General features: G+C 40.3%; 1 protein-coding gene across 1 annotated transcript in view; it reads left to right on the plus strand.

Annotated features, from left to right (window-relative positions):
- Positions 1 to 23,852, plus strand: part of LOC116491360 (deleted in malignant brain tumors 1 protein-like) — a 112,329-nt gene that overhangs the window by 38,862 nt on the left and 49,615 nt on the right. The window contains exons 28-30 of the mRNA XM_032191240.1: positions 159 to 524; positions 14,013 to 14,324; positions 15,294 to 15,623. Coding sequence (XP_032047131.1) covers positions 159 to 524; positions 14,013 to 14,324; positions 15,294 to 15,623 — 1,008 coding nt within the window. The remainder of the gene's footprint in view (positions 1 to 158; positions 525 to 14,012; positions 14,325 to 15,293; positions 15,624 to 23,852) is intronic.

Consider the following 23,852-nt stretch of genomic DNA (forward strand, 5'->3'; position numbering starts at 1 on the left):
GGTGTGGGAGTTGTAATGAGATGGTCTTTAGGGTCCCTGACAACCCAAACCATTTTGTGATTCTCTGATTCTGTAAAAGGCACAGTCTAATAGAGCAGAGTGTGGTGATCCTGGTGGCTTGAAAGTGGTGTGGTGATGAAGTGCAACGGTAAGGGCAGGTGCCCGTGTGCCAGCAGCTTTTCCCACATTTTCCTTCTCCTCTGCTTTCCTAGGTGTCTCGCTGAGCTTGGTGAATGGCAGTAACCGGTGTGAGGGACGCATTGAGATCTACCACTATGGGAGCTGGGGCACGGTGTGTGACGACGGCTGGGACCTCAGTGATGCCCAGGTTGTGTGCAGGCAGCTGGGATGCGGCTACGCTGTTTCTGCATTTGGAAGTGCTTATTTTGGACAAGGCAGTGGCAGCATTTACCTGGACGATGTGCAGTGCACAGGGAATGAGTCCTCCCTGTTTGAGTGCAGGAGCTCTGGCTGGGGCGTCCACAATTGTGGGCACTATGAAGACGCAGGTGTTATCTGTTCAGGTACCATTGGTTTTCGTCCATAAATCACATTGTGTTTTCATAAATTGCCCCTACTTTGCCTGACATGGAGATGGTTCAGAGCCACATTTTCCATTTCTGTTTTACTCTGTTCCCATGCTGGATGCTTGTGCTGAGACCCCCACGCTGTGCATTGCCAGCACGACCAGGCAGCAGCAAATTCATCATTTTTGGTAGAAAACCTGGTCAGTCTCCTTCCTCCCAAAGTCCCTCACTTGCTTCTTTCTCTTTCTTCCTCAGGAGCTATAAATTCCACGGCGAGCCCATATCCCACCACAACTCCAGGTACATCTGTATTTTCTGTGGCTCCTTTCTGTGCATTCTCAGGCAGCACTGGTTAGCAGCCCAAGCAGCTTGGCGGTCTGACACTGCCCAGTGCCTGGCTTGGATGGGGAGGAGGCAGTTCTCAGAGCTGCACGCACCAGGGCAGGGCATGGTGCTGCCCCTGGGGCTGTCGTGTGCCTTGCCTGCAGGCATGGAGATTGGAAATCTTCACAAGAAATTTTGCTTTGTTTCTCAACATGTATCTCTTCAGGGACAATACTCCTCCGTTGTGATTTTGGACTACACTTTTTAATAGCCCAGTTTGGTGGTTGGATAAATACCTCAAACTCTGTTCTTATTCCAGTTTTAATTACTCTATGTGTGTTTGCATTTTTCACTATTTTCCTCTGCATGTATTTTGTTTTGTGTTAGTTACTAATGCATAGACTGGAATTGTAGGAATTGCATGCTTTAATTTATTCTATATAATTATTTTTTATTCTTGAATCCCACACACTGCTCTTCTATGACTCAGTTTCTTTTGGCGATAGATTTCAGCCTCTGTTGATTTTGTTTCTGATCTTTTCTATACCTTATATTATTTGGGCCAGTGTCTCTTTCTGTCTCTTGTACACATATATGTCTTAAGTCCACCAACTTCAAAGTACCACAGAAGAGTCAGAATACTTTGATTAAATCACCCTTGTAGTCTCAGTTACAAGAGCATATCCATCCAGTTTCTCTAGAGACTTTACCAGTTGTTGCTATGGCTTGGGTACATAAAATGTATATTTATTTGTTCGTAGGCAAATCTGTGTGAATCACATCTGTATTACTTTTGTTTGTTTGTTTGTTTGTTTTTCAGCTAGAAAATATTTTTGTGGTGGATTATTGTCAAGATCCTCCGGAACAATTCAGAGTCCTCTTTATCCTTCAAATTATCCAGATAATGCAAATTGTTTGTGGGAAATACAAGTGATGAATAATTTCCGCATTGCACTCACATTTAGAAGCATTCAGTAAGTAAATTTCTTGTTGCTTGGGCAATAAATAGGGCCCAAATCTCAACTGAAAGCACAGTTCCCAAGCGTATTTCCAAAACTTATAAAGGAATTTTAAATATTATTTGGAAATGGTGTGAGCGCAGTATCTTATTTATTGTTTGTTCAGCACTTACAAACTGAAGTTTACCAAATGTGTTTACCCTATATTCATGTTGTTTCCTCAGGTTGCAAGGTGGATGCCAGAACGATTATATTGAGATCTATGATGGGCCACCCAATACTTCTCCTCTGCTTCAAAGAATTTGTTCTGGTTATAATGTTGCCTACACATCATCCTCAAACCTAATGACCATCAGATTTCACAGTGACTCTAGATATTCAAGTAGAGGGTTTTATGCTGAATATCATTCTTTTCCAGCAGATCAGAATACCAGTAAGTTTCCTTCGCTTAATAATGTTTTCTTTGCTAAAAGGCTTTTATACCCTGATTTTATTTGCCAGATAATTATTTGTTAACATTGTTGAGCCACTCCCACAAAGATGATATTCCTTCTTTAATTTCATGAATAGCTACTGACTGATCACTTTAATAAAACAATTACTTTTTACTTTAAAAAACCTTCAATTATGTAATTAGTTGTCCTTAGATGTTTTCTGTGATGGTCAGTCTAAACTTATCTTTCTTCTTATCACCTCATTACTTGCACTCTTTTTTTTTTTTCTTTTTTTTTATCCTTGTGGACAAATTTTCATAGAATCATAGAAATATTGGTTAGAAAGACTATCTGGAATTTTTCTACTCCAACTTTTCCAAGCAGAGCTATTACCTACACCATATCAACACCATTTATCTATCGATGAAGGCAAAATTGAAGCCTCAGAAACCTCAGGCTTCTGAGGTTTGTAAGAGACTATTCATATCTAAGTGTAAGGTGTAAAAATAAGTGTTCTGGTTTATAAACTCTCTCCCCTAAACGGTAGTAGCTTTTGCATTTGGTGAAGTTTTAACATGTAAGCATTATCAATTACCTGAATTCACTAATAATTCATATTTTCTTCACTAGCCCTTGTGTGCTTGCCAACATACATGCATGCAGTTATACAGACAAGCTATCTCCAGTCACAAGGCTACCCAGCATGGAGCATCAGCTTGTCTGATCCTTCTTGTAGACCAACAATTACATCGACTCAGGTTATATTCAACATTCCATACAACAGCTGTGGTACACGTAGACAGGTGGGTGTTGATGTATTCTTGAGAGGTCTCCAGGCCTGGGCATAGAAATTTGATAGACATTTGGAAAACTGTCAAGAATCACAAGGGGCATTGTGGTCCAATGGTATTCAAAACACAGAAAATAATCATGCATTTTGGGAGGCTAGGGTCTGTTAAACATTCCTACGTGTCCTTCCCAAGTATTAGGTAGTCTCTGTATCTATTTCAGAGTGATGTTCTAGAGAAGAAAATGTAGGATAGAGTTGAGCAAACAATCCCATCCAGGATGCTTTGGGTTTTTGTGTATGACATATGAGGAAAAATATCTTTACTGTGAAGGTGACAGAGCACTGAAAGAGGTTGCCCAGAGAGGTGGTGGAGTGATCCTGTCCAATGTTCTTTAGGTGACTCTGCTTGAGCAGGTGGGTTGGACTAGATGATCTCCAGACATCCATTCCAACCTCAACCATTCTGTGATTATGTGATTCTGTGGCATGTTCTTTCTGAATAATATGAGACCTGTCACATACATAAGTTTATACTACACAGTGTGAACATGACTACATGTATTAATTTTGCTCTTATCTAATGTGTTGAACAGGGCGACAATGAAACGATCACCTATTCCAATGTGATAAAAGCTTCTGTTTCTGGTTCCATCATCAAGAGGCAAAAGGACCTTCAGTTGCACATTAACTGCAAAATGCTCCAGAACACCTGGGTGCAAGTAATGTACATTGCTGATGACGTTGTTAATGTCGCTGAAACCCAATACAGTAGATATGATGCGAACCTGACGTTCTACAATTCCTCATCGTTCCTGTGGCCAGTGCATGACTTTCCTTACTACGTTGACCTGAATCAGGTTTTGTACCTTCAAGCTTCTCTTTACAGCTCTGACCCAAACCTGGTGTTGTTCGTGGATACATGTGTGGCATCACCTGATCCTAATAATTTTACAACACTGAACTATGAATTAATCAGAAGTGGGTAAGAATTTTCTTAGGAATTATTTTAAATCTGTGTACACAGTTCTTAAAGTGCTTCGCTTATGAAAGAAGTAATTTAGTGCCAGTATACATTGGTTGCAATTCTCAGTACAAATATACTTCTAAGAAAGACTTTCTGGCAAAGCCTGAATAAAATTAAATATGACAATTGAAATTCTGTTCAGAATTTGCAGTAAAGCACTGAGGTCTGAACTTGTTTCTGACATAGACGAGTGAAGAATTTCCTCCTTATATCTAATCTAAATATACCCTCTTCTAGTTTAAAGCCATTACCCATTGTCCTATCATTGTATTCCCTGACAAAAAGTTTCTCCCCAGCTTTCCTGTAGGCCCCTTTAAGTATTGGAAGGCTCACGGGAGCCTTCTGTTATGCTGTTTAGCAACAATGTTATTCAAATAGTGTTAATGATAACTAGATAATGATAACTAGAACACAACATAGTCTGTTCAAAAAGAAAGCAAATTCCTTAGACTTTTCTTGCTATTTCAAACATCTAGGACATTTTGCTTGATTTGCTACAAAATGTGACTTTTGATAAAACAGTCGTGTCTCTTGTAAGGAATGCAAAACAGACAAAGAGATAGAAGCATAAAAGTGTGACTCTTGGAGTCCCATTTTCTTCTAGGAAGGATAGGTGTATGCTTATTTATTTCCCTCCTGTGCTTGGTAGGATTTGAATCTTTCTGCCTCCTGGGAGGGCGTTCATATTGGTAACCTCAGCAAGATAGGAGTGTAGTAACCTACCACTAGGCTGGAACGTTACAGCGTGTATCAGGCTTAAATGTCCCAGTGTCTATTGCGTGCCAAGTGAATGGCTTCCTTTTCACACATAATGTGAATCCGAGAGAGGTTTTCCTCTTGTTAGGATTTCTTTTGTTTTTTCTTTTTATTTGTAAAAATACATATTCTTTAAGCCCTGTGAGCAGGACACTCTCGCAGGAGATGGAGCAAATAGATTCTGATACTCTTCCAGTTAGTTTTTGTTCATATATTATGGAACTGTGTCAAAGGGAAATATATTGACTGACTTTTAAATCAATAATATCCATCTATAAATATGGGTGTTGGGATATCTTGCAGTCTAAAATAAGCTGTGAAAACCGTAAGGTTTTTGTTAGGCAAATGAGCACAGTGAAATATTTATGGAGATTAAAAAAGTAACTAATGACAACTTTGAAATATTCTGGGGTAACAACTGTGGGTTAATCATTTCATGGTTGTTAAATTTATCTGGAATGACCAAGATCTAGTTTGGGTAACTGCAAAGGCTAGTCACTGATAGGAAGAGAAACTCAGTGACAAGAAAGTTAACATAACAACTTGCTCTGTGAAATGTGGAAATGTTTCACATCTGTCAAGTGTTGGGACAAGTGCTGAGCAAGGTACAGTTGGGACAGGTGTTGAGCACAGTACTCTACAAACACCGAAGGACTAGAGAGCCTATTGCTTGTCTATGATGTTGTGTATCAGAATAAGTTTTGTTCTTCCAGAGTAGAAATAGGCCCTTTCTTCTTCTGCAACAACCTGCAGGTAACCCTGTTAGCAACTGCAGAACAGATCCTCACCTGTACCTTAAACACAGAAGGCAGCAGAACTACTAGTTATTTTTCAGCTATTCATGTTTACAAGAACTTTGTTGAGTTATGAAACGTATATATTTTGATTGAAATCACTGGCACTGCTACATATTTTTGCCTTTTATTTTCTCTCGCTAAAAACATACTTTTGTTAAAAATCCTTTTGAGTTCCCTTATACTCTTACCTATATATATATATATATATATATATAGGTAAGAGTTATATATATATATATATATATATATATATATATATATATATAAGGTTTTATATCTGAACCTGAAGCATATTGCACAGAGATAATGTAATACTGTTTCTATTTAAGACAACTAATCTGTTACTTTTATATTTCTCTCTAGGTGTGTCAAAGATTCTACCTATTCTTCTTACTATTCACCAGACAGAAGTGTCAGTCGGTTTGCCTTTAATGCATTTTCATTTGTTGGACGATACCCATCAGTCTTCCTGCAGTGTGAGCTGGTGGTGTGCAGGCACGATGACTATTCTTCCCGCTGCTATCAAGGCTGTGTTAACAGGTTCAAGAGGAATGCAGGATCTTCACAGGAAAAAATGAGTGTTATTGTTGGACCTATCCAGCTTCAGGAGGCTCCTGCTGAGAACAGAAATGCTGGTATTGGTAAATAACTTCCACTTGTATTTAACGCAGGACTCTCCATGTTGCTGTGCATATCAGTTCAGAAATCTAGTTCTGAAATATGCCTTTGCTGGTTTATTCACAACTCTTCTATAATTATTATGGGTGATTTTTTTTTTCATAATAGATATAAAATTTTTCATAATGTTTACAGACTGTTTCCTTTTTATCTTAGATCAACTATTTATTCTGCATGTGTCAAATGGCAATTGATTAAATTCTGGAAGAGAAATGAGATGTAATCCATCTACCTGCAGGATCTGTATTAAATTTTCAATGCTGTCCCTGCCTGATTTGCACATTTCTTATTTATTAGTGAACAATCTATAGGTCCCCTTGAAAATGTTTCCCAGTGTCCTATTGCTGGTGTTTCTACTGTCAGGAAATAGCATCTTATGGTCTTAAAGTGTAATCATTATAAATTCTTAGTTCCTTTATCATTTCTTGTCGTAATCTTTACTTGTTTGGTACGGCCACAGGATCATTTGTTAAACAATGTGTGATAAAGCAATTTGTTTTCGGATCAGATCCACATTGCAGCATTTTATATCAATTTCTCTTTGCTTCACTGACTTTGAGATTAACCAGCTCAGTAAGAAAATGCAAGCCATTCTGTTTGCTCTCTTGTGCACAGATCTGGCCTCTAACACCCAGGAGAGAGGGGAGTCTGAGAGCTCAGCACCTGCTGCCAGCTCTCATGTTCCTCTGGCTGTGACCGCCGTGGTGCTGGCAGCTGCCGTCCTCACTGTGGGAGGATTTCTTCTGAAGCGCAAACTGCAGGAACCCACCCCGTACCAGATAATGTGAGAGGTGACCAAACATCTGCTGGTGGAGGGTGCAATTTGAACATTACAGCGCATCTCAGCTGAGCTCCTACTTTGAGAGTCTGTCTCAAGAGACTGATTTGGGTGGCTTGAGAAAGAAGTGATTTCTTTTGCCGTGCTTATATGCATATAAAGCATATGGTAGTGTCTTACTGATATGAGATACTCTGGAGACTAATCCAAGAAAAATATTTATTTTGGGTAAAAGTATCTCCGTAATCAGCCATAAGCAAAAATATACACTTTGCACGTAAGGAATTGCTCCAGTACAACCTTCCCTGTTTTGAGGGACATGGTTCTTCACACGTAGGTGTTTCTCTGAGAAAATGTAGACCGTTTCTGAGCCTTTGTATAGAATAAGATCAAACCTGCTATGTAAACGTGTAATTAATAAAAACAAAAGAGAAAAAAAAATTTAGAGCAATATTTTGTGTATTTGCAAATGCGCCGCCTGTGTGTTTTAGCAGGGAGCTCAAACATTTTCAGATTGAAGAACATGATTTCTTACAAAGTGAATTTGCCAAGCAATGATACGTGCTCTCGTTCTTACGCATTTCTAAACCTGTAGTGGTGGGTGGAAGAGAGAGTGTACGTAAGTTACCATAAGGAAGTGTCACCGATCTCCTATCCCCATGTGAAAACACAATAAAAACAGCGATAAAGGAAGAACCTGCTTGGAAGAACTCACTCACCATGGTGGAAAGGTCACTGGTGTTCGATTGAGAAATGCACCTCTTCAGACTTTCCTATTTTCTTTTGAGCTGTGAAAGATGAATGTTGGGAGCAACATAATGTACTATGCTTGAGGTGGACCAGAGACCAGGTAGTGACCTATACTCCAGTGTAACATCCTGTCCTGATGTGGAGGATGTGGGCAGCTCAGTGGGAATAATCACTTCAGCCTGTATTATAAAAAAGGTCATGTTCTAAAGTAAACGTGCTTAGAAAAAGGCCCCTCCGCTAAGAACCATCCCTCCTGTCCCACCACATTCAGGAGCTCTTCTAGTGGTAAATCCAGTTGATTTGACTCACCTATAGATGGTTTTGATCTGCTTGCCTCTTCACCATTAAACCAATGCAAACGGATTTATAATGACACTTTTCACGTGACACAGGCAACAGAGCCCAAGAGGTCATCAAGAAACCCAATAAATTCAACTACGCCACCTCACTGGATCCTAACTTGAGCATTCAGACTGTTGTTCCTTTGTGCAGAAGTCTGTGGATACCCTCATTCCATTGTAGATGGTTTTTGGGTAGTCATGAATGAAAGCTGATTAGTCTTCTGTGTCCTTTCAATGGCTTTCATCTGAACCTCACAAAAGTCAGTATGTCTGCAGAAGTCTCCTGCAGAAACAGGCAGCAGAACAGAAAGTGTTTTCAAAGCTTAATGGATCTTCTTTCACAGACTAATGTGCTGAAAAAAAAAAACAAAAACAAAAACAAAAACATTTCAAGCTGCCAGAAAAGTCCTACAGGTCCTACAGAGAAAATATGCATTATTACAAGAGACCTAAGAGACCAATGGGAAGGATGAAAACATGCTTTGTGTGGTATTTGCATTAATTAATTCAATTTAATATGAACATTACATTTATCTACTCCTACCGTGCAGATTGCTTGATAATTAAGATCTCTAGAAATGTGTAGATCTTTGACATTTGTAGCAAAGAATTAATTAGTGAAGAATGTACTGAGAAATAAGTAATCTGTGCTGTTCCTTTACCTGGACAGCTACACGGGTATTTTTTCCATTTGAGCCATCTGGGAATCATTTGTTTTTTTCCCCTTCCTCCCCTGCCTTTTCAGTTATTGCAAGAGTTTGGAGAAGAATTGCTATCCATCATTTTTTCTTGCTTCACTGATTGCAGTGTTTGATTGGTCAGCCAATATACTGTATTTTTTCTGCTTCTTGCCAAGTTGTCAAAACCAGAAGAATATGAATAGTGAATACGAAGTCTTGGGTACATTTCCTCATTCAAGTACAAATGTGGTTATTTGGATAAAGAATAAATATATTTACCCTTCATTTACATTTGCTTTCAAGGCTTCCAACATTATATTTGGCCTCTCGTGTTTTGCACTTCCTTCTTCCATTCCAATAATGCTGGCCTTTGTGGAAAGACCTTCTCGGTCATTCTGTTGGGCTCCTTGACTTCAATATTCTTCCTTGATGACTGTCCATGGATGCAATAAATTTGTACATGACAAGAATTGTGCCACAGATTTTGACTCCTGGTAATGCCATCCAAGCCATGGTGGCCGTAGAAGTAAGAATCAGATGAAGAACAATATTTTGGCTCTGCAATCTTAGGATAGTCATCAGCCTTTTATCTTAAAATAGTTAAAACAGGAAAAGAGTTAAAATAGAAAATAATTAAAATAGGAAAACAGGAAAGTAGCCACGCTGGCAAAAGAATTATGAGTGAGAAATAAGCATTATTTTATGCTATGGAAAAGCTTTGGATTCATTCTGCAAAGAACAGAGAAGTAATTGTCCCTGTGCAAAATTAAACAAGGAATATATTAACAGAAATTCTTAGATCTGAATCTTTTTTTTTTTTTTTTCATTTAATGGTTCAAAAGATAAAAGGAAAATTAAGAACAGATTTAAGTTGCAACCTATGTAATTTACCTAAATATACATAGAATCCACTGATTTTTCTGCCTGGCTTTCACAAAAAGTTATCTGTTGATCCTGATTCTCTTGACGGTTTCTTGCCATCTAAGTTCCACAGTGAACAGTGTATGAGTTTTGACTTGAACTTAACATGTCAGAAAGGAATAGGTTAATATTGGGGCTGCATGTGTTCACTTCAGCTGCAAAGATTCTTCAGATGTCTCAAAGATTTGCTTATAAGGCTTGGGTCAGTCTCTCTAATTGTCCGGAGCAAGTTGCCCACATAGTATGGCAAACTATAGTTGCCCACATAGTATCGCACACTATGGTATGAGATCCTCTCTGCTTGTGGATGAGGTTCCCAATCATGTAAACTAGCAAGCAAGGTTTCATGCATCTCTGAGGTCTGCTTCTCCTTGTATCAACTCTCTTTCCCCATGTCCTGGACTGGTAGCTCAGCCCATGACCACTAATTTCCCTCTCTCCTTTCTTCTTGTCTCCACCATGTTGCCTCTCCAAGGGCTTCTAGAGAGCACCAGTGGCTCCCTTCCAGTGGCAACCTTAACCCTCTTGTTGGATCTATTGCTGATGGCAGAAGCATTGATGTTGTGGTGTAGCTAGCAATTTTGATAGACCAAAGTATTTTCATTAGGTGTCTCTTGGTCATCACGTTGCATTCAGTAACAGCCACTGTTCTCATGGGTTATGTTCAGAGACCCCCCAGTCATGCTTGAACATGGTGTTATCTTACTATTTTTGAAGTATGCCAAAGCTGTAAGACATTCATGGCTCTCATTCATGGCTAGCTTGTCTTACTAGCTGGAACCAAGTTATGAAGTTCTCTAACTACTTTGCTGGAGGAAGCATGTTTCAATTTTAAGCTCCCACTACCTTCCGCAGACCTGCCAAGAAATCTTCCCATAAAAGAAAAATATGAGATTCATCAGCCAACAAGGTATCTTTGGATAAGAGCTCATTTTGTTTGTACAATGAGATGATTGTAACACCTATGGTAGCATAAATATTTCCTTCCAGGCAGTGGAAAATGTTACTCTTGAGATATTATCTTAATGCAGAAACCAGGATGTTACAAAATATTGAATAACAAATCAAACATATTTTTGTTTCAGATCATAGTACCATGATTATTTTATCATCTTCCTGTAGAAAAAGAGACCGATAAAGCCACTCCCCTTTAGAAATAGAGACTATAAATTCTGATGGTCCTTTCTATCAATAACTCTTGATAAGATGGGTACCATTATGATATTGATGAGCCTACTCTTTTTTGGCCCAGCAGTTCTGGAGGCCAGATCAGGTAAAGCACTTAGATTTGTTCCAGGGCACATAGAAAATAAAATATAAAGACTGCTGATTTTATAGATATAACTGGCATAGAAAATAAAATATAAGGACTGTTGATTCCATAAATAGAAATGGCATTCATGCTGGTATCAGTTAGGGCAAAAGATTAAAGGTGAAATTAAATTAAATGAGAAATTAACAGTTTTAGTAGAATGAAACTGTGCTTAATCAGTGTAAAAGATAATAATGATTTAAAACATTTAATTGAGGGATAGTTCATGTCTTAGTGTCTTGAATCCTTGCTAGAATTGTGTCTATGAGTATGTTATACATGAGTGATTCTTCCAGTTACAGAAATTTGATCCAAGAATTATGGAAGAACAGATTTGTTTTTCACTAAAATGTATAATTATTCCAGATTATATGTATGCATACATACACTACGAATAAAATATTGCTTGCATTATTTGAATGTTCTTTGACATACCATTCAGTGAAATATAATGAGCTTAATTTTCATAATCTATCACTGTGGATAAATGAGTGACAGACAAAAATAATCAAAGACATGAAATGATTTTCATTCAACTTTCTTCTTGTCATTGTCTTTTTTCTTACATGATAGTTTCTATCTCCTAAGTGACTTAGATGGTTTTGAGCTAAGTAAGTGTAAATCCTAGAATAACTACAGATAATTTTTCTAACTTCCTATTTAAGGATCATTATGTTAATTTATGTTGCCATCATCCACCTCATCCAGTTTTCCTCATCTGTCCTCTGCTTGCCATCCTACTCTTGCTGTTGTAGTCCTTCTCTCCATTTTGGCTTCATTTCCCAGCCCCTGCCTCTGTCCCCTGGGCACAGTACGTGACTTTTTCCCAGGTTTGCTGTTCCAATTCTCAAAAATCCTACAAGTATAGTCTAAAAATATGCATCTTCAAGTAAGTACTTGAAGAAACAATTTTGATATAAGTCAAGGAGCAGATTTGTAGCTTCTTGCTTTGAACTGGCAGTTAAATGTATACAAATAGGGAAATATTTGTTTTGGATACTGTCTTGACAATGAATTAGATGCAGTGAGAAATTCTGGAGCTGGTAATTCTGCAGAATTCTTTTGCTTTGGATGATTTATTCAGAGTTTAATAACAAGCTAAATATCTATTTGGCAGACATGCAAAGCATGACATATGCAGCATGCATATTTTGATTTCCAAAGTGTAAATACTGTAGATCAGTATTTACAGCGTGACCAGCAGGGCTAGGGAGGTGATCGTCCCCCTGTACTTAGCTCTGGTGAGGCCGCACCTCGAGTACTGTGTTCAGTTTTGGGCCCCTCGCTACAAGAAGGACATCGAGGTGCTTGAGCGGGTGCAGAGAAGGGCGACGAAGCTGGTGAGGGGCCTGGAGAACAAGTCCTACGAGGAGCAGCTGAGGGAGCTGGGCTTGTTCAGCCTGGAGAAGAGGAGGCTCAGGGGCGACCTTATCGCTCTTTTTAGGTACCTCAAGGGAGGCTGTAGCGAGGTGGGGGTTGGCCTGTTCTCCCACGTGCCTGGTGACAGGACGAGGGGGAATGGGTTTAAGTTGAGCCAGGGGAGTTTTAGGCTAGATGTTAGGAGGAACTTCTTCACTGAAAGGGTTGTGAGGCATTGGAACAGGCTGCCCAGGGAAGTGGTGGAGTCACCATCCCTGGAAGTCTTCAAAAGACGTTTAGATGTAGAGCTTAGGGATATGGTTTAGTGGAGGGCTGTTAGCGTTAGGTTGGAGGTTGGACTCGATGACCTTGAGGTCTCTTCCAACCTAGAAAATTCTGTGATTCTGTGATTCTGTGATCTTAAGTTACACTAACATTTATGTGGTGACTTACTTAGACTTAGGGGTAAAGTCTGTAATAAATTTCTTCACCAAAAATGAACTTTTAAAATTGGTATTTTCATGCGGTTATGCAGAATGTCTAAATTATGAAAAAGATTAATCAAACTGAAAAACAGATGGGCTTTATTTGAACGAATGCATTGTAACAGCAGATATCAGGCGTACTCATGCAAGGTTATTGAGTATTTCTTTATTTCTAACTCTGATACAATTTTATAGGTATTTAAGAACGTAAAAGCCAGTGGTTTCCTAACGAAATTTTTATAATCCCATTGAGTTCATTGTCCAGTCTTTTGAACACTTTGCAGAATTATTCTGGTAAGATTACTCTTAAAAACTACAGGATTTGTTTGCGATGTGTGGACCTTAGGTCTTTAAAATTCTCTTAAAAAATTTTACAGGAAGACAAATCCCAATTAAATCACATAAATCAAGGAGAAAAGGTAAGAATGGCTATTGTTTTCCTAAAAGTTCTCTAGTTTATTTTTTATTTTTTATTTATTTATTTATTTTTCCTGGAGAATTCGTTTGGTCTTATTCTGACATCATTTAAACAAAGTAGCACACTGTTTGATATTTCTTCCAAACTTCCTAAATTCCTGTAGGATTCAAACCAAATGGCTACATCTCCTTGTTCTTTACCATAAAAGATTTAGATGGCAATGTAAAAAAAGGAAACACCTAGCCATGATATATGTTCCTAAAGCACATGTATTTTCTTATGTGAAAAATTTCAGTGCTATTTTTCTTAACAGAGTTTTACCTACATTTCATTCTGATAGTGAAATTTATTTTCTTTCGTTTCCTCTCCTGATGTGTTTTTCCTATCAAAAATATTCATTTCTTGCTGAAACAGTTTGTGCTGCATCTGTCTAAGTTTTCTGTCGAAATCTTGCATGAAATATCACAGGAATATGTGCAGCTGATTTAGAGATCTGGCAGAGAGGAAGAAAAAAAGTGGGGTCTCTGCCTGTATCATCTCTGTCCTCACAGGTGTTTAACACTAAGGTAGAAAAACACCTCCTAGGAATGATGGTAGCCTGGGGCAGGAGAATGGAACTTCTTAAGGTCACTTCCATCTTATTTGTCTGACTCTGTGCTCAATTCCCTCTTTCCCTAAGGAACTGGTCTCCGACTGCTGAATGGAAGGCACAGATGCGAAGGTCGTGTTGAGCTTTATTACGAAGGACAGTGGGGGACTGTGTGTGATGATCTCTGGGACCTTTCCGATGCCCAGGTTGTGTGCAGGCAGCAGGGATGCGGCCAGGCCATTTCAGCTCCGGGTAGTGCTTATTTTGGCCAAGGCTCAGGCAACATCCTGCTGGACGATCTGCAGTGCGAGGGAAATGAGCCTGCCCTGTGGCATTGTAGACACAGAGGATGGGGGAGACACAACTGCAACCACTACGAAGATGCTGGTGTTGTCTGTTCAGGTGCTGTCACTTTTTTTTTTTTTTTTTGTATTCTAAATACTTTTTCTATAAATTGCACCCAATATACCTGTGTCAGCATAGGGATATGCAGACGTCCTCCTCCTGAGATACCAAAAAGCTTGCTGTGATATCTCTGTTGCTGCATGCATGTTGGGTTCCTTACATTTTAAGTGGCATTTATTTCCTACTTGGCACCTGTAGTTAGGAGGAACCTGTAGAGCAGAGCTGCCAGCCTCACCTGGCCCATGGTGTCTGTGACTTGGAGCAGGTGCCAAGCAGTACCTTTCTCCGGTGTCACCATCTGTAAACACCACTTTCAAGAACAACTTTAAACTGGCTGTTTCCCTCCTCCATTTTCTCCATTGACCTATCAAGATGGAGTATGCCAAAAGAGTAATTTCTCCCACCTTCACTTAATTCCCCAGGAACTGGGTCTGCAGCTTACACAAAGACATATCCACTGCACAAACACAGTCCTCATGTGGGTCATGTTTTTTGTACTCACAGAAAGGACATCTACAACACCTGTACTCACAGAAAGGACATCTACAACACCAATACCCTCCACAGTAGGGATGACCAACTCAATGCCAAACACCTTGTCAACAGAGATCACTTCCTTACCACCAGCAACCACACAAATGGAGACAAGCACCGCCTTGTCGACCCCCACTCTGGGGACAACTACTGCAGTGACAATGACCTCTGTATTGCCAGAAGGCACCTCCACAGAGCCAGTGCCCTCCACAGCAGTCTGGTTGGCAGACATCACCTCCGCAGTAGAGACGAGCACAGCAGGTAACCCACCCAGGGTCACTCGCCGAGCCCTGATCGCCCTTCCCACACCTGACGGCACAGAAGGGTCTGCAGGGAGGATGCGAGCAGAGTGTGGGGTCAAGCTGGTAGTTCGGGCTGGTGGGTGGGAGAGGCAGGACACGCAGTGACCACCTTCACCGTGCTATGTCCCAGGTGCCCACCTGCGGCTGGCCGGCGGCCGGCACGGCTGCGAGGGCCGCGTGGAGGTGTGGGATGGACGCAGCTGGGGGACGGTGTGCGACGACTACTGGGACCTGAGTGAGGCGCAGGTGGTGTGCCGACAGCTGGGCTGTGGCCCTGCCATAGCCGCCCCAGGCAACGCTCGCTTCGGCGCCGGCAGTGGCCACATCCTCCTGGACAACTTGCGGTGCCATGGGTACGAGGCCTCCCTGCTGCTCTGCGGACACAACGGATGGGGCGTGCACAACTGTGCCCACAGTGAGGATGCCGGTGTCATCTGTGCAGGTAGGGGAGCGGCTCCACGTGGAGCTCCCGGCCTTTTGTCCTCTCCAGCCCTGCATCCCCATCATGGTGCCCTGCACCCCGGGGCCCCTTCTCCAGAGAATTACGTCTCATGTGTGGCTCTTCTTCCTCCACTCTCACAGCTGCCATGACCACCCCAGCGCCTACAGAAGGTAATGCTCTCCCATGGTTCTTTGAATCTTTTTTATTTGTACACGCACAGTGCTCTGCTATTGACATTAATTGCTTGTGTGTAGTATGCTTTCTTTAGGTCATGATTTCTATACAGCGCTCTTACACCATTTTCCAAAACAATTCTGTTTTAATTGAAGAGTTCTCCATTTGTATTTATAGTAGCAGGTAGTTTATCAGTGAGGTGGCATGCAATCGGTAATTTTTGCCTTTATTAGAGGTGTTACGATATCCAGCCTGCTATTTTTGCATTGTAAAGCAGAATTCAGATGAAGAGCTTGACCACTCACATCAGAAATCAGTGTGGATGTGAATGTGCCCAAAAGCCCACCCAGGAGTGTGCTGCATTGGGCTATGATGTTTTGCAGCAACTTAAAATGGTGGTAGTGGTGGGGAAGGGGTTTCCTTTGCATGTCACATGCTGTAGGGATTAAATTCAGAACTCATGCCCACCTTCCTGTGAGGAAGCTGTTAGGATTATCTCTGTATTTAGCATAAGAAAGCACTCATGCTGGCAGGAATATGAACACTTTTTGCAGCCACTCTCATAGGTAGAGCAAGAGATATTATATCTCCTACTTTGCCCAGCTGCCTGGAGTGCTTATTGCAGTCTGAGGGGACACTGTCTGTACAGGAAGGCGTTTCCATGTTGATTGTCATAACCCGTCCCAGAACCAGAACTACAGAAAGGAGACACCAGAGCAGCCTGAAGATGGTGATCTGACACCATAGATGTGACAGCATGTGCTATGAAATTAAACCTACAGCAAAACCAAATATTTGTTTTGATTTGGGTAATACTGAAGATGACCTGAGGACAGCAGGAAACCTGGTTTTCAGCAGCTGCAGATTAGCCATGTACAACAAAAGTACCATTTTTAAAGGTTACTATAAATAAATTCTCTTCTATTTCTTTCTGCAGCACCTTATTTTTGTGGTGGCTTAATTTCAAATTCCTCTGGGATGCTGCAGAGTCCAAACTACCCTGGAAATTATCCAAACAACGCTGACTGTGTGTGGGAAATACAAGTAGAGAATAATTTCCGTGTTACGCTCACATTTAGAGATGTTGCGTAAGTAGAACATTGATTCCCTGGGCAAAAAACAGAGTCAAAACTTACTTGAAAAACTTGAAGACTTATTTGAGATAGGCAGCCTTCACAAATTTAAAGATATTTTCAATACCATCTAGCAGCTGGAAGGCTTGAACAAACACTGGGTTAGTGAAGTATTTTCTCCTTGTAACTACATGCAAAATGAATAAAGCATGTGCTGTTAAAATATTTTATCACGTGTTAGGCAGGTAAATCAGAGTTTCTGGAGCATGTTGACAAGGTGCTGATGTTTGTTCCCCAGGTTGCAGAACAGCAGATGCCAGTATGACTACATTGAAGTGTATGATGGGCCTCCACACTCTTCTCCACTTCTTGGGAGAATTTGTGCTGGTTCCTTCCTCACATACACATCGTCTTCAAACCTAATGAGCATTCACTTTCACAGCGATTCTAGATACACATTTAGAGGGTTCCAGGCCCACTACTCCTCCATCCCAACAGATCACAACATTGGTGAGTTCCCCTTCAGAACAGAAACTCTGTTTCTCAGCAGACAAGCCTGTTTATAGTTTTTGTTTGCAAAATAAATATATGTGTGTATTTAAGGATACAAGGGAAAGGAAGTGATGCATGCGAAATATGCTGGGTTGATATGCGAACAGCCTACCTTCTACATTAAGAAAAAAAAAAAAGCAGCGTTTAGTTCAATTAAAACCTTCAATCATTAACAAATTGCTGATTTAACTGTTATATCGTATCTTCTTCTACCAGCCCTTACGTGCTTGCCAGACTACATGCATGCGGTGGTTAGCAGGGACTATCTCCAGTCACAAGGCTACTCTGCAGAGACAGTCACCCTGAACGACACTCACTGTGAGCCAACACTTACAGCACACGAGGTGGTGTTCAGCGTTCCCTATGACAGCTGTGGGACAATACGAGAGGTATGAACTGAACTAAACTGGGTGAACTGAACTGAACTGGGAGAACTGAATTGCAGGGCACACTTTGAAGTGAGACACAAGAGAGACCATTGTGGTCCTCAGTGGTAAGAAGTGAATTGAGACCCAGGGGTTTTAATGCCTTTAGCTTTCCTTGCTGTAGGGAATCCCCATCCTTACCAGAAATGAGAGTCTAGGGAGGAAGCTCATGAGTTTAAGTGCCATGCAGGTCTGGGATGATTGTGTATTAAATGATCGGTGTTCTGTACAGAAATGTAATGAGTTGGCTCTGCCTTGAATTTAACAGAGCTTTTCTACACCAATTTCTGTTTAATTGAATACTTTATATCAGCAGGTTTATTTCCATGTGAGCAGAAAAGACCATCATCAAGCTTCTTAGCTCCAAGATGCAGCTTATCTTTAATATGAAACTACATTTTTAATTGCTTATTACTATGTCAAAACTTAGAATATAGAATGTGACAGAAACGCAAATCCTCATTTTAAATTACACCTTAAACAGGAAAGCAATGGTACAATCAACTATTCCAACATGATCAAAGTTACCTCTTCTGAGTATATAATCAAGAGGAAAAAGGATCTTCACTTACGCCTCAGTTGCAAGATGTTACAAAACACGTGGATACAAATCATGTATGTTGCTGAAGATACTGCGGACATTAATGAAAATCAGTTTGGAAGATACGCTGTGAACATCACGTTTTATGATTCCTCATCATTCCTGCAGCCAGTGCATGACTCTCCATACTACATTGACCTGAACCAAAATTTGTACCTTCAAGCTTATCTTCACAGCTCTGACCCAAATCTGATGCTGTTTGTGGACACATGTGTGGCATCACCTGATCCTCAGGATTTTAGCACTCTATCCTATGATATAGTCGAGAATGGGTAAGAACTTTCTCAAGTCATTAGATGCATAGCTGTTATATCCTTTCTACAATTTATTTTAAGAGAATAGAGACAATGTGAATTGGTTTGGATCTCATTATCAATAGAAAGTTAAAAGGTTTTTATTTATTTATTTATTTTTACACTATGAGCCTGGGAATAAGAAACAACACCTAAACATTACTAAAATTTTGCTTCACTAACTTCATCCTTGTCCTATATGCAAAACTCAAAGTGCTGGGAGTGAGTTAGATTAGGGGGTGAAAACTGGCAGCAGAAATCTATTCTACCACATGCATTAACGTTTTAGTAAAACCTCCAGAACCAGGTCAAGCACCAGGCCCATTTTTTTGTGCCACAGACATTCAGCAAAGGGTCCATTCTCCCCTCTTCACCACTTGGTGTCCTTTTCTTCAGGAAAAAATGAGTCAGCTCTGCTCTAGCTTCTTCATGGACTTAATTATACTTTGAGATACTCTGAAAGTTGCACTATTATCCCTTGGTGTTCTCAGTGCCTGGTTATGTTTTAATCTACTGCATTTTTTCAGGAATGTCCACGTGTAAATCCATGGTGACTAATTCTCTTCCTCATTCCTTTTCAGATGTGCTAGAGATTCTTCCTATGCCGTATACTACACCCCCAACAGCCACTTTGCTCGGTTCAAATTTAATGCCTTTGAGTTCATTAACCGCTACTCATTAGTCTACCTGCGGTGTCAGCTAGTGGTGTGCAGGCTCGGGGACTACTCCTCCCACTGCTACCAGGGCTGCCTGAGTAGGTTCAAGAGAGACACAAGCCCTACCCAGGAGAAAGTAGATGTTGTTGTCGGACCTCTGAAGCTTCGAGAAGAAGGTGCTCAGAGCAGGAACACCGGTGAAGCTGAATAAATTTCTCTCTTATTTACTCTGAGACTACTTAGGTCTTCATGAAAAAATGCCATAGCTCTGTTTGTTTCTGACATCTGTCCCTGAAATCTGCTTATGCTAACTCCACTGTAAACAGGAAGGCATTGTTTGGCTAACTCTAATGTCTATGATATCCTTCTTCTCTCAACACCTTGCAAACTATTTTCACCTGCATGCATGAATAATGGTAACCGCTTTGGTGGCACCAAAACAGAGGGCACATATAAACCCAATAGTGCTATCACTCCATTGAACTAATTAGCTCAATCTGATTGTGTAATGTGATTGCCAGCTCTATTCCTGAGAAACAAGCTCCCAGGCTTCTTCAGAAATGTTTAATTCCCTCAGTTGTCTTCTGCTAATGACGTCTGCATAGTTAAGCTGTAATCCCTGCTAATACAAAGCCTGCTCAAAGAGCAATGAAATTAGACTTTAGCTTAATTCTGGCTGCAATCTAGGGAGCACCCCTTTTAACAGAGCTGCTCTTTGAGCCCAGGCCCTTGGCATGAGACCAAGCCCTTCTGCCTTCCCTCACAAAGCTGGACTCTACCGCGCCTCCTCCCCACGCGGTTCCTGCTGCAGCTGGGAATGTGCTTGGGCCACTTACTGGTGCTGTTGCCACCCTGGTCATCATCGTTTTAGTTCTTGCTGGCTTTCTTGTGAAACCTGCACTGAAGAAACCGCTTTTGCAGAGGATAATGTGAGACCGAAAATCAGTATCATCTGCTAAATGATTACAGGACAGTCACATACTGTGAGCCGCCAGGATGCTTCAGCAGCAACAGTCCCATACGTGCCTTTTGTAAAATTGAATGAAGGAATGTTTACAAAACAATAATTTATTTTTTTGTTTTGAATGAATATCTCTGTGATTAAAATACTAATGAATGCTTTGCTGTGTTGGAGTGTGGTCTGTTGGATCAAAAACTTGCCAGGCACATGCAAATTTACAGAAAATTTCTGGCCGTGGGAAGCCAGAGAATAGATCAGTGATGCCTGGTGGAGAAATGACTTCTCTTTGAGTTTTCTGTTACCCTCTCCCCAGTGTCACATACAAGCACTACACAACCCACTGGGGACTTCAAAGGAACTACCTATCGGTATGTCCCTCAACCCTGAGTTCCCTCCAAACCATGTGGCTGACATAGTCCCTGAGAATCATCTTCCACCCAAGCAGCCCCCATGCCCACTGCAACCTGGGCTCTTGCAAATACCTATCTCACTCTTCACTGTATGTGGAAAAAAGCCCACTGCGTGCCCGTGATGAACACCTGTGCAGGTGTGTATCTTCACGTTGTTGGAGGGAAAGCTTTCCCTCCAGCATTCTGTGTTCTGCCCATCCATTGTATCATGAAACACTTCTACATAGTGCTGTGAAGATGAGGGCAGTATCTCTGTGCCGTGTGAGTGCTGGATGTACCTCTGAGTGCGTGGTTACAAGGTACTGTAAGGGAGCTGAACTGTATAGGGTGCACCCTTATCACTACCACCACATCTTCCCAGCAGATGCTGCCCAAACTTTAAAACCTCCACTGCAGCCAAGACAATCTCTCCTTGTGCTGCCCAAGGCTCATTACTGAAATGAGCATCACTGTTGGAAAGGCTTTTCAAAATGCCTTCCCCTGTCTTTCACTGTTGCTGTTCAAGCCCCTTACTTCTTGCCCTGTCCTTCCTGGCCATGCAAAGTAATCTTCTCACCTTTCTCTTTAGGTACATTTTGCTGGTGTTTTTCCAGTACATTTCCAATTCTCTAGATTAAATACTTCCAAATTCAAAAGACACTGAGCTGTTAAAGGTGTTCTGTTTCCAATATTTAAGGCTGACCCATATAATCTGATACAAGGGCTTGTCAAATCAATTGGAAGCCTTCACACTGACTTATGGGTTTTTGGATACATCCTAAACCAGACAAAAACTGTAAATCTCATTAAAGAGATTGAATCTCAATCAGGAGATTTTTCAGGTCTCATCAAGATATCATATAAGGATCAAAAGAAATCTTGTATTTGCTTCCCAGAAGGAAGAATTTTGTTCATTGTTTAAAACTTTTGGTTGCTGATTGCAATGAAATTATTATTATTATTAATTATTATTATTATTATCATTATTTTCCCCACAGTTATTTGCTTTGTGATTGAGAGGAGTTTGGCTACTCAGGACTTACCCAGAACATAAAAAACAACATGTTAATATCCATTAAAAGTGCCAAGCAGTGTAGTATGAGCTAAGTCAGGAGGGGATAATTACTGAACTAAAACTAACCTATACACAGCATGAAGGTACAAGTGCTTGTAACGCTGATGAAACTGCAAATTCTTGAACAACTCTCCCAAAGTGGCACTTCTTAAGAAGGTGTTTCATGGAAACAGGATGGAGTCAAAGCAATCTGTTTTCAAATATGCAATTTTTTTTGGGGGGGGAAAAAAGACATTTGACAGACTGTGTGAGTTCCTGCCAGCGTGCTGTCCCCAGTGAACTCATGCAACATATTTGGCCAACACTGGGGTTAAAACAGGTCTTAGAAACAAAATTCTTGTTTGTTTGTTTGTATGCTGAATTTCCTGTGCTTTGCTGTCCTGCTTATCCTTCTATTCTAATTTTGGAGTATGGACCAATAATTCAACTCTGTAGGCCTCCTTCCCAGGAACATATTATAAAAATATTTATAATAGGGTATAAATAAACATTGTTTTTTTTTTTTTTTTTTTTTTTTTTTTTTTTTTTTTTTTCTGGATCCCATAGCTACCAGATTCATTTTCCAGTTTTTAATAATAAATCCCCATGTTTTGTAGACTGAAACTAAAAAGAGCTAATTTGCTTTTGCAGGGTCTGAGTAAGAAACACAGCTTTTCTTGTTTTCACTTCTTTCTTCCCATGCCTTGCCACAAAAGCCAGCAGATACTTATTGACATCAGACTGAACTAAGCAGTTAACCTGTTTAGGGTTCTAGCTTAGATGTTCTTTAATACCCACACTTGTACCATGTTCTAATTAAATCATTAAACGAATATAGTGCAGAGATCACTTTCACCTGTTTTAAATAACAGTCTCACCAACCAAGCTTTTTTTTCATAGATTGCACCAGAATCTAACCTGAGTTGGAGGTCAGGCAGAGAGAGGCTGCATCTGGGTTTCTGACCTGCCCACTATGCTTAATAAACTCAGGGGAAACAGCAAATACATTTCCTTAGAGAGCTCACCATTGCCCTTTGTCTGCAACAATTTCAAGATAAGAATAATTGCTGGCTTTTGCTGTCAAGCATCTCTGAGCACAAACATCAGTTTTTGCACATTTTTTGTTAAATGGCTTGTGTTACAAGGAGAACTGATTTTTCCAATTTATTTTTCTTTATTTTGATAGCTTGCTTTTGTTTTCATGTTTGTTTTTAATTTAATTTGTATTTGTTTTGGCAGTTTAAATCTAACTGGGAAAAAAAAACAAACAAGGAGATACTGAAATTCTCACAGTAGTTTGTGTATTTTGGGAGACTTTCTATCTCAGGCTCAAGAACTCTGACATGAAAAACATATTTTTACAAAGTCCTGCTTAGCTGAGGAAACCCAGCTGGGTCACTGGGAGTGGCATTTGTTTTCATTTGCTAGAATAACCCCTGGATTACCTCTTTAGCCCTGAACCAATTAGTACCCATCCGAGCAGCTTTTTCCTTTCTCAAATAAATGAATTAGTTACAGGCTGTAAAGTAGAAAGGAATTGCACTGCCACTGTACTAAAGAACACACTGTGTTTGAATGACAGTAATATTTATTTTTATTTTTATTTTTTTTCCTAATTTCAGAAACTGTAGTTTCCAAGAGAAAGCTTTTCCCTTTCCTCCTCTTTCTGTATGAGGGCTGCGATTTTTTTTTGTCCTCAGTTGTCATCATAAAAACCTGCTGAGAGTAAGGAAGTTTTCTATGGTGATGAGTCACTAATCAGAAGAGATAAAATGTGTTTTTTAAACAGCTGCAGCACATCAGCCCATCTACCAGGCTGGGGATGAAGTCCTTATGTTTTTAGTAGATGGCCCATATGGCTTTTTCCCTTTGTGTTTCTTTTGCTTCCCTCCTCTCCCTTCTCGAAGGCAGTGCAAATAACTTCCTAACACCTGTCAAGGTCTTGTTACTCCTTGCTTTATCTTCTTCATCATTTCTGCTTGTTGTTTTTTACTGCAGGTATTGGGTAAAAATCCATAGAAAACCTGACTTAAAGCATCCACCTTTTGGCATTCATCACCACCTCTCAT

The sequence above is a fragment of the Aythya fuligula genome, chromosome 7 (genome assembly GCF_009819795.1).
Source record: "Aythya fuligula isolate bAytFul2 chromosome 7, bAytFul2.pri, whole genome shotgun sequence".
In the NCBI taxonomy this organism is placed as follows: Eukaryota; Metazoa; Chordata; class Aves; order Anseriformes; family Anatidae; genus Aythya; species Aythya fuligula.